We start from the raw sequence: 17754 nt of genomic DNA, 5'->3' as shown, positions 1-17754 counted from the left end.
CACCTTCTCCCCATATCCCTTACTCCCACCTCCCCACCTTCTCCCCATATCCCTCACTCCCACCGCCCCACCTTCTCCCCATATCCCTCACTCCCACCTCCCCACCTTCTCCCCATATCCCTCACTCCCACCTCCCCACCTTCTCCCCATATCCCTCACTCCCACCTCCCCACCTTCTCCCCATATCCCTCACTCCCACCTCCTCACCTTCTCCCCATATCCCTCACTCCCACCTCACCACCTTCTCCCCATATCCCTCACTCCCACCTCCCCACCTACTTCCCATATCCCTCACTCTCACCTTCTCCCCATATCCCTCACTCCCACCTTCTCCCCACATCCCTCACTCCCACCTCCCCACCTTCTCCCCATATCCCTCACTCCCACCTCCCCACCTTCTCCCCATATCCCTCACTCCCATCTCCCCACCTTCCTCCCATATCGCTCAATCCCACCTCCCCACCTTCTCCCCATATCCCTCACTCCCACCTCCCCACCTTCTCCCCATATCCCTCACTCCCACCTCCCCACCTTCTCCCCATATCCCTCACTCCCACCTCCCCACCTTCTCCCCATATCCCTCACTCCCACCTCCCCACCTTCTCCCCATATCCCTCACTCCCACCTCCCCACCTTCTCCCCATATCCCTCACTCCCACCGCCCCATCTTCTCCCCATATCCCTCACTCCCATCTCCCCACCTTCTCCCCATATCCCTCACTCCCACCTCCCCACCTTCTCCCCATATCCCTCACTCCCCACCTTCTCCCCATATCCCTCACTCCCACCTCCCCACCTTCTCCCCATATCCCTCACTCCCACCTCCCCACCTTCTCCCCATATCCCTCACTCCCACCTCCCCACCTTCTCCCCATGTCCCTCACTCCCACCGCCCCATCTTCTCCCCATATCCCTCACTCCCACCTCCTCACCTTCTCCCCATATCCCTCACACCCACCTCCCCACCTTCTCCCCATATCCCTCACTCCCACCTCTCCACCTTCTTCCCATATCCCTCACTCCCACCTCCCCGCCTTCTCCCCATGTCCCTCACTCCCACCTCCCCATCTTCTCCCCATATCCCTCACTCCCACCGCCCCATCTTCTCCCCATATCCCTCACTCCCACCTCCCCGCCTTCTCCCCATATCCCTCACTCCCACCTCCCCACCTCCTCTCCATATCCCTCACTCCCACCTCCCCACCTTCTCCCCATATCCCTCAATCCCACCTCCCCACCTTCTCCCGATATCCCTCACTCCCACCTCCCCACCTTCTCCCCATATCCCTCACTCCCACCTTCTCCCCATATCCCTCACTCCCACCTCCCCACCTTCTCCCCATATCCCTCACTCCCACCTCCCCACCTTCTCCCCATATCCCTCACTCCCACCTCCCCACCTTCTCCCCATATCCCTCAATCCCACCTCCCCACCTTCTTCCCATATCGCTCAATCCCACCTCCCCACCTTCTCCCGATATCCCTCACTCCCACCTCCCCACCTTCTCCCCATATCCCTCACACCCACCTCCTCACCTTCTCCCCATATCCCTCACTCCCACCTCCCCACCTTCTCCCCATATCCCTCACTCCCACCTCCCCACCTTCTCCCCATATCCCTCACTCCCACCTCCCCACCTTCTCCCCATATCCCTCACTCCCACCTCCCCACCATCTCCCCATATCCCTCACTCCCACCTCCCCACCTTCTCCCCATATCCCTCACTCCCACCTCCCCACCTTCTCCCCATATCCCTCACTCCCACCTCCCCACCTTCTCCCCGTATCCCTCACTCTCACCTTCTCCCCATCCCTCACTCCCACCTCCCCACCTTCTCCCCATATCCCTCATTCCCACCTCCTCACCTTCTCCCCATATCCCTCACTCCCACCTCCACACCTTCTCCCCATATCCCTCACTCCCACCTGCTCACCTTCTCCCCATATCCCTCACTCCCACCTCCCCACCTTCTCCCCATATCCCTCACTCCCACCTCCTCACCTTCTCCCCATATCCCTCACTCCCACCTCCTCACCTTCTCGCCATATCCCTCACTCCCACCTCCCCACCTTCTCCCCGTATCCCTCACTCCCACCTCTCCACCTTCTCCCCATATCCCTCACTCCCACCTCCCCACCTTCTCACCACATCCTTCAATCCCACCTTCTTCCCCAGATGATGCCAGGATTGGGTTTTAAAGGATTGCGTCATGTTTACGAAGGGAAGACTGTATTGAGGTTGGGTGCGAGGTGGGCAGAGAGCCGGGTGGTTGGTCTATAGGGTCTAATAATGGCGTCCGTGCCCCTGGGTGAGGGCGGGGGAGAAAATTAGCCAGGGTCCTTGCTCCGGATCACTATCCCGTGTTTCACTGCAAAGTGTTTGGGCTAGAAATTCATCTCGGGCAGTGGCGGAGTACGGACAGTATCGGAGCGACCGAGACGAATTTCTCGGCCTTTGTGTTTAAGTGTGTGTGTGTGTGTGTGTATTTCTTGTGTGTGTTTGTGTGTGTGCTCGCCTGCATGTGGGTGTATGCACGAGTATGTGTGTGTGTGTGCACACGTGTGTGAACACCTCTGTGTGTGCGTACAAGTATGTGTGCACGAGTGTGTGAGCGTGCATGCCTTTCTGTTTGTGTGTACGAGTGCATGTGCACACGTGTGTGTGTGTGTATCTGTATGTGTTCGGGGCAGGGGTTCAGGTGAGGACAGGATCGAGTCTGAATGGGCCTCCTCCTGTTCCTATGGTAACAGGCTTGATGGGGCAGAATGGGCCTCCTCTTGTTCCTATGGTAACAGGCTCGAGAAGGCTGAATGGCCTCCTGCCCCTGTGGTAACAGGCTCCATGGGGCAGAATGGGCCTCCTCCTGTTCCTATGGTAACAGGCTCGAGAAGGCTGAATGGCCTCCTGCCCCTGTGGTAACAGGCTCCATGGGGCTGAATGGGCCTCCTCCTGTTCCTGTGGTAATATGATTGAGGGGCTGAATGGGCCTCCTCCTGTTCCTGTGGTAATATGATTGAGGGGCTGAATGGGCCTACTCCTGTTCCTATGGTAACAGTCTCGAGGGGCAGAATGGGCCTCCTCCTGTTCCTATGGTAACAGGCTCGAGGGGCTGAATGGGCCTCCTCCTGTTCCTGTGGTAATATGATTGAGGGGCTGAATGGGCCTCCTGTTCCTATGGTAACAGTCTCAAGGGGCTGAATGAGCCTCCTCCTGTTCCTGTGGTAATATGATTGAGGGGTTGAATGGGCCGACTCCTGTTCCTATGGTAACAGGCTCAAGAAGGCTGAATGGCCTCCTGTCCCTGTGTAACAGGCTCCATGGGGCTGAATGGGCCTCCTCCTATTCCTATGGTAACAGGCTCGAGAAGGCTGAATGGGCCTCCTCCTGTTCCTATGGTAACAGGCTCGAGGGGCTGAATGGGCCTCCTCCTGTTCATGTGGTAACAGGCTCGAGAGGGCTGAATGGGCCTCCTCCTGTTCCTATCTGTAACAGGCCCGATTGGTCGTCTTTTCAACCATCTTTTCTATGACCCCTGCAGGGACACCGTACAGGGAACTGCAGGGCTCAGTCCCAGCACCGATGTCGGCCGCACATCAGCTCCAAGCAATGCAGGCCCAGTCCGCTGAACTCCAGCGCCTGGCCATCGAGCAGCACCAGCAGTGGCTCCAGGGGCACCACCACTTGCACGGAGTGCCCCTCCCCGGGCAGGAGGACTACTACAGGTGGGGAGCCTTTTTGGCCTAGCTAGGCCACGTTTGCCTGTCGGGGATGTTTCAGTCACATGACACAGTCAAGCCCGCTCATAAAGAGTTTCTTACCAAACAGACGAGAAACTAAAGTAGATCATGATTAGTGCTTTCCAATACAGAGTAAAACTCCCTCTGTACTGTCCCATCAAACATTCCCAGGGCAGGTACATCACGGGTTAGATACAGAGTAAAGCTCCCTCTACACTGTCCCATCAAACACTCCCGGGGCAGGTACATCATGGGTTAGATACAGAGTAAAGCTCCCTCTACACTGTCCCATTAAACACTCCCAGGGCAGGTACAGCATGGGTTAGATATAGAGTAAAGCTCCCTCTACACTGTCCCATCAAACACTCCCAGGGCAGGTACAGCACGGGTTAGATACAGAGTAAAGCTCCCTCTACACTGTCCGATCAAACACTCCCAGGGCAGGTACAGCACGGGTTAGATACAGAGTAAAGCTGCCTCTACACAGTCCCATCAAACATGCCTAGGCCAGGTACAGCACGGGTTAGATACAGAGTAAAGCTCCCTCTACACTGTCCCATCAAACAGTCCCAGGGCAGGTACAGCACGGGTTAGATACAGAGTAAAGTTCTCTCTACACTGTCCCATCAAACACTCCCAGGACAGGTACAGCACAGCTTAGATACAGAGTAAAGCTCCCTCTACACTGTCCCATCAAACACTCCCAGGGCAGGTACAGCACGGGTTAGATACAGAGTAAAGCTCCCTCTACACTGTCCCATCAAACAGTCCCAGGGCAGGTACAGCACGGGTTAGATACAGAGTAAAGCTCCCTCTACACTGTCCCATCAAACACTCCCAGGGCAGGTACAGCATGAGTTAGATACTGAGTAAAGCTCCCTCTACACTGTCCCATCAAACACTCCCAGGGCAGGTACAGCATGAGTTAGATACAGAGTAAAGCTCCCTCTACACTGTCCCATCAAACACTCCCAGGGCAGGTACAGCACGGGTTAGATACAGAGTAAAGCTCTCTCTACACTGTCCCATCAAACACTCCCAGGACAGGTACAGCACAGCTTAGATACAGAGTAAAGCTCCCTCTACACTGTCCCATCAAACACTCCCAGGGCAGGTACAGCATGAGTTAGATACTGAGTAAAGCTCCCTCTGCACTGTCCCATCACACACTCCCAGGGCAGGTACAGCACGGGTTAGATACAGAGTAAAGTTCCCTCTACACTGTCCCATTAAACACTCCCAGGGCAGGTACAGCATGGGTTAGATACAGAGTAAAGCTCCCTCTACACTGTCCCATCAAACACTCCCAGGGCAGGTACAGCACGGGTTAGACACAGAGTAAAGTTCTCTCTACACTGTCCCATCACACGCTCCCAGGGCAGGTACAGCACGGGTTAGATACAGAGTAAAGTTCTCTCTACACTGTCCCATCACACGCTCCCAGGGCAGGTACAGCACGGGTTAGATACAGAGTAAAGCTCCCACTACACTGTCCCATCAAACACTCCCAGGGCAGGAATAGCACGGGTTAGATACAGAGTAAAGCTCCCTCTACGCTGTCCCATCAAACACTCCCTGGGCAGGTACAGCACAGGTTAGATACAGAGTAAAGCTCCCTCTATACTGTCCCATCAAACACTCCCAGGGCAGGTACAGCACGAGTTAGATACAGAGTAAAGCTCCCTCTACACTGTCCCATAAAACACTCCCAGGGCAGGTACAGAATGGGGTTAGGGAGGGGATGCATCAGCCCGGGTTCCTTCTGATCCTTGTCCAGTGACCCCTGGGTTAGGAGGAAGTGAATCAGACCGGGTTCCTTCTCCTGATCCTTGTCCAGTGACCCCTGGGGTAGGGAGGGGGTGAATCAGCCCAGGTTCCTGCTCCTGATCCCTGTCCAGTGACCCCTGGATTAGGGAGGGGTGTGAATCAGCCCGGGTTCCTTCTCCTGATCCTCTGTCCAGTGACCCCTGGGTTAGGGAGGAAGTGAATCAGCCCGGGTTCTTGCTGCTGATCCCTGTCCAGTGACCCCTGGGTTAGGGAGGGTGTGAATCAGCCTGGGTTCCTGCTCCTGATCACTGTCCAGTAACCCCTGGGTTAGGGAGGGGCTGAATCAGCCCGGGTTCCTGCTCCTGATCCCTGTCCAGTGACCCCAGGGTTAGGGAGGGGGTGAATCAGCCTGGGTTCCTGCTCCTGATCCCTGTCCAGTGACCCCAGGGTTAGGGAGGGGGTGAATCAGCCCGGGTTCCTGCTCCTGATCCCTGTCCAGTGACCCCTGGGTTAGGGAGGGGATGAATCAGCCCGGGTTCCTGCTCCTGATCCCTGTCCAGTGACCCCTGGGTTAGGGAGGGGGTGAATCAGCCCGGGTTCCTGCTCCTGATCCCTGTCCAGTGACCCCTGGGTTAGGGAGGGGTGAATCAGCCCGGGTTCCTGCTCCTGATCCCTGTCCAGTGACCCCTGGGTTAGGGAGGGGGTGAATCAGCCCGGGTCCTGCTCCTGATCCCTGTCCAGTAACCCCTGGATTAGGGAGGGGGTGAATCAGCCCGGGTTCCTGCTCCTGATCGATGTTGAGCGACCCCTGCCGGAAAGTTTTGGGGGTGTCGGCGGGGAACAACGTGCTAATTTGGCTAGGGTAAATAAAATTAGAGAGTTAAATGCGTGGATCAAAGACTGGTGCGGGAGAAATGGGTTTTGCTTCTTGGGACACTGGCACCAGTACTGGGACAGGAGAGAGCTGTTCCATTGGGACGGACTTCACTTGGCCAGTGCTGGGACTAGAATCCTGGTGAATCGAGTAACTAGGGCTGTAGAGAGGGCTTTATACTAATTAGTGGGGGGGAGGTTTTAAGAGAGTGAACAATAAAAATGACAGCGGAGAAGGCAATAGAGCAGGGTAGCAGTGGGGGAATGAAAAACCAGAGCGTGTCAGGAAGGGACAGAATGTATATAATGATAAAGGTAAAGTAGTAAAAGGGGTAAAAGCAGGAATAAATTGTCAGAAAACATATTTGAAAGTTGTTTATCTGAATGCACGCAGCATTCGTAACAAAATAGACGAGTTGATGGTACAAATAACTACACATGGGTATGATCTGGTGGCCATTACGGAAACATGGCTGCAAGATGATCATGACTGGGAACTAAACATACAAGGGTATTTGACAATTAGGAAGGACAGACAGGAAGGAAAGGGAGGTGGGGTTGCTATGTTAGTCAAGGATGGAATCACTGCAATAGTCAGAAATGATATTGGGTCAAAGGATCAGGATAGTGAAACAGTTTGGGTGGAGATAAGGAATAATAAGGGGAAAAAGTCACTAGTGGGCGTAGTCTATAGGCCTCCTAACAGTTGCAACTCTGTTGGTCGGAGTATAAATCAGGAAATAGTTGGGGCTTGTAATAAGGGAACAGCTATAATCACGGGGGATTTTAACTTTCATATTGACTGGACTAATCAAATTGGGCATGGCAGCCTTGAGGAAGAGTTCATAGAGTGTATTAGGGATGGGTTCCTTGAGCAGTATGTAACTGAACCAACCAGGGGGCAGGCAATCTTAGATCTGGTCCTGTGTAATGAGACAGGATTAATCAAAAATGTCCTAGTAAAGGATCCCCTTGGATTGAGTGACCATAATATGGTTGAATTCCAAATTCAGTGTGAGGGTGAGAGAGTTGGATCTCAGACCAGCGTACTGAGCTTAAATAAAGGAGACTATGAAGGTATGAGAGTAGAATTGACTAAAGTGGACTGGGAAAACAGATTAAAGTATAAGACAGTACAAGAGCAGTGGCGTACATTCAAGGAGATATTTCACATCTTTCAAGATAAATATATTCCACTGAGGAAAAAGGGGAGTAAAAGAAAAGACAGCCATCCGTGGCTTAGTAAAGTAATAAAGGATAGTATCCGACTGAAAACAAGGGCATATAAAGTAACCAAATCTAGTGGGAGGATAGAAGATTGGGAAGCATTTAAAAGCCAGCAAACAATAACTAAAAGATGAATTAAGAAAGGGAAGATAGATTATGAAAGTAAACTAGCAAAAAATATAAAAACAGATAGCAAAAGTTTCTACAGCTATATAAAAAGAAAAAGGGTGGCTAAAGTGAACGTTGGTCCCTTAGAGGATGAGACCGGGAAACTAGTGGTGGGGAACATGGAGATGGCAAAGACGCTGAACAAATATTTTGTATCAGTCTTTACAGTAGAGGACACTAAAAATATCCCAACACTGGACAAACAGGGGGCAATGGGGGGGGAGGAGCTAAACACGATTAAAATCACTAAGGAGATGGTACTCGGTAAAATAATGGGACTTAAGGCGGATAAATCACCTGGACCTGATGGCCTACATCCTAGGGTCTTGAGAGAAGTGGCGGTAGGGATTGTGGATGCATTGGTGATTATTTTCCAAAACTCCCTGGACTCAGGAAAGGTCCTGGCAGATTGGAAAACTGCTAATGTAACACCCTTATTTAAGAAGGGAAGTAGACAAAAAGCTGGAAACTATAGACCAGTTAGCCTAACATCTGTGGTTGGCAAAATGTTGGAGTCCATTATTAAGGAAACAGTAACAGAGCATTTGGATAAACATAATTTAATAGGACAGAGTCAGCATGGTTTTATGAAGGGGAAGTCATGTTTGACAAATTTGCTCGAATTCTTTGAGGATGTAACATACAGGGTGGATAAAGGGGAACCAGTGGATGTAGTGTATTTGGACTTCCAAAAGGCATTTGACAAGGTTCCGCACAAAAGATTACTGATCAAGATAAAAAATCATGGGATTGGGGGTAATATACTGGCATGGGTGGAAGATTGGCTATCTAACAGAAAACAAAGAGTTGGGATAAATGGTTCGTTCTCGGGCTGGCAATCAGTAACTAGTGGTGTTCCGCAGGGGTCAGTGCTGGGACCCCAACTCTTTACAATCTATATTAACGATTTGGAGGAAGGGACCGAGTGCAACGTATCCAAGTTTGCCGACGATACAAAGATGGGAGGGAAAGCAGTGAGTGAGGAGGACATAAAAAACCTGCAAAAGGACATAGACAGGCTAAGTGAGTGGGCAGAAATTTGGCAGATGCAATATAATATTGGAAAGTGTGAGGTTATGCACTTTGGCAGAAAAAATCAAAGAGCAAGTTATTATCTAAATGGAGAGAAACTGCAAAGTGCTACAGTACAAAGGGATCTGGGGGTCCTGGTGCATGAAACACAGAAGGTTAGTATGCAGGTACAGCAGGTGATCAGGAAGGCCAATGGAATCTTGGCTTTTATTGCAAGGGGGATGGAGTATAAAAACAGGGAAGTCTTGCTGCAGTTATACAGGGTATTGGTGAGGCCACACCTGGAATACTGCGTGCAGTTTTGGTTTCCATATTTAAAAAAAGATATACTTGTTCTCGAGGCGGTTCAGAGAAGGTTCAGTCGGTTGATTCCGGAGATGAGGGGGTTGACGTATGAGGAAAGGTTGAGTAGGTTGGGCCTCTACTCATTGGAGTTCAGAAGAATGAGAGGCGATCTTATCGAAACATATAAGATTGTGAGGGGGCTTGATCGGGGGGATGCGGGGAGGATGTTTCCACTGATGGGTGAGACTAGAACTAGGGGGCATAATCTTAGAATAAGGGGCTGCCCTTTCAAAACTGAGATGAGGAGAAACTTCTTCACTCAGAGGGTAGTAAATCTATGGAATTTGCTACCTCAGAGAGCTGTGGAAGCTGCGACATTAAATAAATTTAAAACGGAGACAGACAGTTTCCTAGCAGATAAGGGAATTAGGGATTACAGGGAGAGGGCAGGGAAGTGGACGTGAGTCTAGGTTCGGATCAGCCATGATCCTATTGAATGGCGGAGCAGCTCCGAGGGGCCGTATGGCCTACTCCTGCTCCTGCTTCTTATGTTCTTATGTTATCAGGGCTGTCACGGGGACTGCTGCCTCCACGGTTGGGGCTGCCTCGTCTGGGGCTCACTCACCCCTTGGATTCCGTCCCGGCCCGTTCCCCAGGAGAGTCAGCGCCCCCTCTGGACCTGTGCTGGGCAGGGGTTGGGGGGGCGGGGCGGGGACAGCGGGCTATTGGGTGCAGGGACTTGTGATTCCTGCATTGTTAACTAATTTCTTCTTCATTCTGCTTTGCAGGGTCTGGGCGAACTACTTCTCGATGCGGAGGTGAATAGGCCACAGCGGATGAATCGGCCCGTCCATTCTCTGAGTAAGGAGACTAAGTCTAACCCGTGCTGTACCTGCCCTGGGAGTGTTTGATGGGACGGTGTAGAGGGAGCTTTACTCTGTATCTAACCCGTGCTGTACCTGCCCTGGGAGTGTTTGATGGGACAGTGTAGAGGGAGCTTTACTCTGTATCTAACCCTGTGCTGTACCTGCCCTGGGAGTGTTTGATGGGACGGTGTAGAGGCAGCTTTACTCTGTATCTAACCCGTGCTGTACCTGCCCTGGGAGTGTTTGATGGGACAGTGTAGAGGGAGCTTTACTCTGTATCTAACCCGTGCTGTACCTGTCCTGGGAGTGTTTGATGGGACAGTGTAGAGGGAGCTTTACTCTGTATCTAACCCGTGCTGTACCTGTCCTGGGAGTGTTTGATGGGACAGTGTAGAGGGAGCTTTACTCTGTATCTAACCCGTGCTGTACCTGCCCTGGGAGTGTTTGATGGGACAGTGTAGAGGGAGCTTTACTCTGTATCTAACCCGTGCTGTACCTGCCCTGGGAGTGTTTGATGGGACAGTGTAGAGGGAGCTTTACTCTGTATCTAACCCGTGCTGTACCTGTCCTGGGAGTGTTTGATGGGACAGTGTAGAGGGACCTTTACTCTGTATCTAACCCGTGCTGTACCTGCCCTGGGAGTGTTTGATGGGACAGTGTAGAGGGAGCTTTACTCTGTATCTAACCCGTGCTGTACCTGCCCTGGGAGTGTTTGATGGGACAATGTAGAGGGAGCTTTACTCTGTATCTAACCCGTGCTGTACCTGCCCTGGGAGTGTTTGATGGTGTAGAGGGAGCTTTGCTCTGTATCTAACCCGTGCTGTACCTGCCCTGGGAGTGTTTGATGGTGTAGAGGGAGCTTTACTCTGTATCTAACCCGTGCTGTACCTGCCCTGGGAGTGTTTGATGGGACAGTGTAGAGGGAGCTTCACTCTGTATCTAACCCGTGCTGTACCTGCCCTAGGAGTATTTGATGGGGCAGTGTAGAGGGAGCTTTACTCTGTATCTAACCCCGTGCTGTACCTACCCTGGGAGTGTTTGATGGGGCAGTGTAGAGGGAGCTTTACTCTGTATCTAACCCGTGCTGTACCTGCCCTGAGAGTGGTTTTTGTGACAGTGCAGAGGGAGCTTTACTCTGTATCTAACCCCGTGCTGTACCTGCCCTGGGAGTGTTTGATGGGACAGTGTAGAGGGAGCTTTACTCTGTATATAACCTGTGCTGTACCTGCCCTGGGAGTGTTTGATGGGGCAGTGTAGAGGGAGCTTTACTCTGTATCTAACCCGTGCTGTACCTACCCTGGGAGTGTTTGATGGGACAGTGTAGAGGGAGATTTACTCAGTATCTAACCCGTGCTGTACCTGCCCTGGGATTGTTTGATGGGACAGTGTAGAGGGAGCTTTACTCTGTATCTAACCCGTGCTGTACCTGCCCTGGGAGTGTTTGATGGGACAGTGTAGAGGGAGCTTTACTCTGTATCTAACCCGTGCTGTACCTGCCCTGGGAGTGTTTGATGGGACAGTGTAGAGGGAGCTTTACTCTGTATCTAACCCGTGCTGTACCTGCCCTGGGTGTGTTTGATGGGGCAGTGTAGAGGGAGCTTTACTCTGTATCTAACCCATGCGGTACCTGCCCTGGGAGTGTTTGATGTGACAGTGTAGAGGGAGCTTTACTCTGTATCTAACCCATGCGGTACCTGCCCTGGGAGTGTTTGATGTGACAGTGTAGAGGGAGCTTTACTCTGTATCTAACCTGTGCTGTACCTGCCCTGGGAGTGTTTGATGGGACTGTGTAGAGGGAGCTTTACTCTGTATCTAACCCATGCGGTACCTGCCCTGGGAGTGTTTGATGTGACAGTGTAGAGGGAGCTTTACTCTGTATCTAACCCGTGCTGTACCTGCCCTGGGAGTGTTTGATGGGACAGTGTAGAGGGAGCTTTACTCTGTATCTAACCCGTGCTGTACCTGCCCTGGGAGTGTTTGATGTGACAGTGTAGAGGGAGCTTTACTCTGTATCTAACCCGTGCTGTACCTGCCCTGGGAGTGTTTGATGTGACAGTGTAGAGGGAGCTTTACTCTGTATCTAACCCGTGCTGTACCTGTCCTGGGAGTGTTTGATGGGACAGTGTAGAGGGAGCTTTACTCTGTATCTAACCCGTGCTGTACCTGCCCTGGGAGTGTTTGATGTGACAGTGTAGAGGGAGCTTTACTCTATATCTAACCCGTGCTGTACCTGCCCTGGGAGTGTTTGATGGGACAGTGTAGAGGGAGCTTTACTCTGTATCTAACCTGTGCTGTACCTGCCCTGGGAGTGTTTGATTGGACAGTGTAGAGGGAGCTTTACTCTGTATCTAACCCGTGCTGTAACTGCCCTGGGAGTGTTTGATGGGACAGTGTAGAGGGAGCTTTACTCTGTATCTAACCCGTGCTGTACCTGCCCTGGGAGTGTTTGATGTGACAGTGTAGAGGGAGCTTTACTCTATATCTAACCCGTGCTGTACCTGCCCTGGGAGTGTTTGATGGGACAGTGTAGAGGGAGCTTTACTCTGTATCTAACCTGTGCTGTACCTGCCCTGGGAGTGTTTGATTGGACAGTGTAGAGGGAGCTTTACTCTGTATCTAACCCGTGCTGTAACTGCCCTGGGAGTGTTTGATGGGACAGTGTAGAGGGAGCTTTACTCTGTATCTAACCCGTGCTGTACCTGCCCTGAGAGTGTTTTTTGTGACAGTGTAGAGGGAGCTTTACCCTCTATCTGACTCATGCTGTACCTGCCCCGAGAGTTCCCTATCTCTGTAACATCCTCCTGCCCTACAACCCTCCGAGATATCTGCGCTCCTCCAATTCTGACCCCTTGCGTATTCCCGATTTTCATCACTCCATCATTTGCGGCCGTGCCTTTTGGAATTCCTTCCCTAAACTTCTCCGTCTCTCTTCCCCTTTAAGACGCTCCTTAAAACCTACATCTTTGACCAACCTCCTTTTGGTCACCTGTCCTAACACCTCCTTATGTGGCTCGGTGTCAAATTTTTGTCTGATTTAAGCGTCCTGTGAAGCGTCTTGGGATGTTTTAATACGTTCAAGGCAAGTTGTTGTCATAATTGTTGTTACCAGAATGGTACCAGGTGTGAGGGACTTCCGTTATATGGCGAGTCTGGAGAAGCTGGGGTTGTTCTCCTTAGAGCAGAGAAGGTTACGGGGAGATTTACCAGAATGGTACCAGGTGTGAGGGACTTCCGTTACGTGGAGAGTCTGGAGAAGCTGGGATTGTTCTCCTTGGAGCAGAGAAGGTTAAGGGGAGATTTACCAGAATGGTACCAGGGGATGAGGGACTTGAGTTACGTGGAGAGTCTGGAGAAGCTGGGATTGTTCTCCTTAGAGCAGAGAAGGTTAAGGGGAGATTTACCAGAATGGTACCAGTGGATGAGGGGCTTGAGTTACGTGGAGAGACTGGAGAAGCTGGGATTGTTCTCCTTGGAGCAGAGTAGGTTACGGGGAGATTTACCAGAATGGTACCAGGGGATGAGGGGCTTGAGTTACGTGGAGAGTCTGGAGAAGCTGGGATTGTTCTCCTTGGAGCAGAGAAGGTTAAGGGGAGATTTACCAGTATGGTACCAGGGGATGAGGGGCTTGAGTTACGTGGATAGACTGGAGAAGCTGGGATTGTTCTCCTTAGAGCAGAGTAGGTTAAGGGGAGATTGACCAGAATGGTACCAGGGGATGAGGGGCTTGAGTTACGTGGAGAGACTGGAGAAGCTGGGATTGTTCTCCTTGGAGCAGAGAAGGTTAAGGGGAGATTTACCAGAATGGTACCAGGGGATGAGGGGCTCGAGTTACGTGGAGAGACTGGAGAAGCTGGGATTGTTCTCCTTGGAGCAGAGAAGGTTAAGGGGAGATTGACCAGAATGGTACCAGGGGATGAGGGGCTTGAGTTACGTGGAGAGACTGGAGAAGCTGGGGTTGTTCTCCTTGGAGCAGAGTAGGTTAAGGGGAGATTTACCAGAATGGTACCAGGGGATGAGGGGCTTGAGTTACGTGGAGAGTCTGGAGAAGCTGGGATTGTTCTCCTTGGAGCAGAGAAGGTTAAGGGGAGATTTACCAGTATGGTACCAGGGGATGAGGGGCTTGAGTTACGTGGATAGACTGGAGAAGCTGGGATTGTTCTCCTTAGAGCAGAGTAGGTTAAGGGGAGATTGACCAGAATGGTACCAGGGGATGAGGGGCTTGAGTTACGTGGAGAGACTGGAGAAGCTGGGATTGTTCTCCTTGGAGCAGAGAAGGTTAAGGGGAGATTTACCAGAATGGTACCAGGGGATGAGGGGCTCGAGTTACGTGGAGAGACTGGAGAAGCTGGGATTGTTCTCCTTGGAGCAGAGAAGGTTAAGGGGAGATTGACCAGAATGGTACCAGGGGATGAGGGGCTTGAGTTACGTGGAGAGACTGGAGAAGCTGGGGTTGTTCTCCTTGGAGCAGAGAAGGTTAAGGGGAGGTTTAACAGAGGCGTTCACAGTCACGATAGGGTTTCGATAGAGTAGACAGGGCAGTTGGATCGGTAACCAGAGGACACAGATTTAAAATAATTGGTCAAAGAACCAGGTGGGGAGATGAGGAGAAAAGTTTTTAACGCAGCGAGTTGTTGTGATCTGGAACGCACTGCCTGAAAGGACAGTGGAAGCAGATTCACTGGTAACCTTCAAACGGGGAATTCTACGGGGCTGCGGGGATGGAGCAGAAAGAGTGTGACTAATTGGATAGCATCTTCCCAAGAATGGGGCCACAGGCCTGAATGGCCACCTGCTGTGCTGTATTCACAGAATCACAGAAACCCCACAGTGCAGATAGAGGCCATTTCGGCCCATCGAGCCTGCACCGACACATATCCCACCCGATCCCCGTAACCCCTACACCAACACATATCCCACCCTATCCCCGTAACCCCACGTATTTAATCCCCCCAACACTAAGGGTCAATTTATCATAGCCAATCAACCTAACCTGCACATCTTTGGACTGTGGGAGGAAACCGGAGCAGCCGGAGGAAACCCACGCAAACACGGGGAGAATGTGCAAACTCCACACAGACAGTCACCCGAGGCCGGATTCGAACCCGGGTCCCTGGCGCTGTGAGGCAACAGTTCTAACCACTATGCCACCGTGCTGCTTAAAGTTGTTGTTGATTAAAGTTAAAGCACACGGGATTGGGGGCAAGGTACTGACTTGGATAAAGCACTGGTTGGCAGACAGAAAGCAAAGAGTTGGAATAAACGGGTCTTTTTCCGAGTGGCAGGCAGTGACTAGTGAGGTACCGCAGGGATCGGTCCTGGGACCCCAGCTATTCACAATATATACAAATGATCTAGACGAGGGAACTAGATGTAATATCTCCAAGTTTGCAGATGACACAAAGCTGGGTGGGCGTGTGTGCTGTGAGGAGGATGCCGAGAAACTCCAGGATGATTTGGACAGGTTGGGTGATTGGGCAGATGCATGGCAGACGCAGTATAATGTGGATAAATGTGAGGTTATCCACTTTGGTGGCAAAAACAGGAAGGCAGATTATTATCTGAACGGCAATAGATTGGGAGAGGCGGAAGTGCAACGAGACCTGGGTGTCCTTGTGCACCAGTCGCTGAAGGTAAGCATGCAAGTGCAGCAGGCGGTTAAGAAGGCAAATGGTATGTTGGCATTCATAGCGAGAGGATTCGAGTACAAGAACAAGGATGTCTTGCTGCAGTTGTACAGGGCCTTAGTGAGACCACATCTTGAGTATTGTGTGCAGTTTTGGTCGCCTTATCTAAGGAAGGATGTTCTTGCCATGGAAGGAGTTCAGCGAAGATTCACCAGGCTGATACCTGGGATGGCCGGAATGACGTATGAGGAGAGATTAGGTCGATTGGGCTTATACTCACTGGAGTTTAGAAGAATGAGAGGGGATTTCATTGAAACTTATAAAATTCTAACAGGACTAGACAGACTAGATGCAGGAAGGATGTTCCCGATGGTCGGGGAGTCCAGAACCAGGGGTCACAATCTAAGGATAAGGGGTAAGCCATTTAGGACTGAGATGAGGAGGAATTTCTTCACCCAGAGAGTGGAGAACCTGTGGAATTCTCTACCACAGAAGGCAGTGGAGGCCAATTCATTAAATATATTCAGGAAGGAGTTGGATCTATTTATTAAGGCTAAAGGGATGAAGGGATATGGGGAGAAAGCAGGGACAGGGTACTGAATTTGGATGATCAGCCATGATCACATTGAATGGCGGAGCAGGCTCGAGGGGCCGAATGGCCTACTCCTGCTCCTATCTTCTATGTTTCTATTGCACTCGGCCGACTCCTTCACTCCACTTATTTTTTGTCTTTCTCGTCGACCTGTTGCAGGCGTTTGAAGGAAGGAGGGTGACAGGAAACCGTGAGTCCGCCAGGCCGTGGCGCATGTCGACACTGAGCGTGCGGTCAAGACGTGACCCAGGACCGCGGACCGAGCCTTCCGGAGGCCCCCCCGCCTGGCCCGACGCTAATTCTTTACCTTGACACCGTCAAATACGGAAACTTTTCCAGGAAAATGGAGGCCCGGGGGGGGGTGGGGGTGGGGGTTTTGGCCATCTTTTGACTGGCTTGGGCCAGTCACGTGACCTAGCAACGCATTCATCCGCCCTCCCCCCGCCATCTCTGTGGAAACGACCGCTCTTTCTTTTTTTTTTAATTTATTTAACGTTTTAATATTTTCTTCTTTCAGAATCAATTCAGACATCCCTTTCCCACCCCCCACCGCCCCTTCCCTCGCTGTAACCCCCACTCCCCCCCCCCCACCCTGGTGTGGTACTGACCCCTGCCCATCGCCCCCGCACACACAGAGCAGGAAAGGCCCAGGTTCCCGGCCTGGGCCGAGATGGCTGATCTCACCCGTTGTGGGACCGAGCCCCACACATACACACACACACACACACACACACACACACACACGCGCGCGCAGAGCAGGAAAGGCCCAGGCTCCACTTGCGGCCTGTACCGAGTTAGCCCGATCTCGCCCATTGTGGTACCGAGCTCCCCCACCCCCACCTCCCCCCCCCGCCCGACACACAGAGCAGGAAAGGCCCAGGCTTCATTCTCGGCCTGTGCCGAGTTAGCCTGATCTCGCCCATTGTGGTACCGAGCTCCCCCACCCCCACCTCCCCCCCCCCCCCGCCCGACACACAGAGCAGGAAAGGCCCAGGCTTCATTCTCGGCCTGTGCCGAGTTAGCCTGATCTCGCCCATTGTGGTACCGAGCTCCCCCACCCCCACCCTTCCCCCCCCGACACACAGAGCAGGAAAGGCCCAGGCTTCATTGTCGGCCTGTGCCGAGTTCGCCTGATCTCACCTGGGTGTGTGTGAGGGCGCTGAGCGAGCGAGCGAGCTGGTGAAGGTTTTTAACGGAACCCCTTCCCTCCACTGGAACTCTGAATGATATCGATCGATCGTAATCCAAAATCACGATCGTACATTGCAGGGAGTCAAATGGATGCTCGTCGCGAGATTTTTGGATCTCGGTTTGGGCCCTTTCCTGTGTTGGTGCAAGAAAAACATTTTGTTTTTAAGTTCCCGCTTCGAAGAATCCCCACGACCTCTAAAGCCCCACAGATTCCGATTGTCCCGTGCTCATATACATAGTTTTATTTTTTAGTACCTGTTCGTATCTGTCTGCATGAATATGAGGCCACATTTAAAATAAAATCAACTGCTTTTCAAATAAAAACAGAAACACCTTGCTTTTGATTCTCCTTTTTGGCCTCTGAACTGGGGAGGGAGGGGGAGAGAGAGGA

At 51.9% G+C, this 17754-nt stretch overlaps 1 protein-coding gene across 7 annotated transcripts in view; it reads left to right on the top strand.

Moving 5' to 3' along the window:
* LOC147091297 (atrophin-1-like) overlaps window positions 1–17700 on the top strand; it is a 180343-nt gene extending 162643 nt beyond the window's left edge. For all 7 annotated transcript variants that reach the window (XM_085976720.1, XM_085976719.1, XM_085976716.1 and 4 more), the window contains 3 exons: window positions 3540–3723; window positions 9879–9951; window positions 16332–17700. In XM_085976720.1, coding sequence (XP_085832846.1) covers window positions 3540–3723; window positions 9879–9912 — 218 coding nt within the window. In that variant the 3' untranslated portion in view covers window positions 9913–9951; window positions 16332–17700. The remainder of the gene's footprint in view (window positions 1–3539; window positions 3724–9878; window positions 9952–16331) is intronic.
* Window positions 17701–17754: the final 54 nt, after the last annotated feature.

This window comes from Somniosus microcephalus, unplaced genomic scaffold, assembly GCF_052327205.1.
Source record: "Somniosus microcephalus isolate GS21.2 unplaced genomic scaffold, FLI_Smic_1.0 unresolved_chr3, whole genome shotgun sequence".
Classification (NCBI taxonomy): Eukaryota; Metazoa; Chordata; class Chondrichthyes; order Squaliformes; family Somniosidae; genus Somniosus; species Somniosus microcephalus.
Note: the sequence above shows the minus strand (reverse complement) of the source record. Positions and strands in the feature narration are given on the sequence as shown.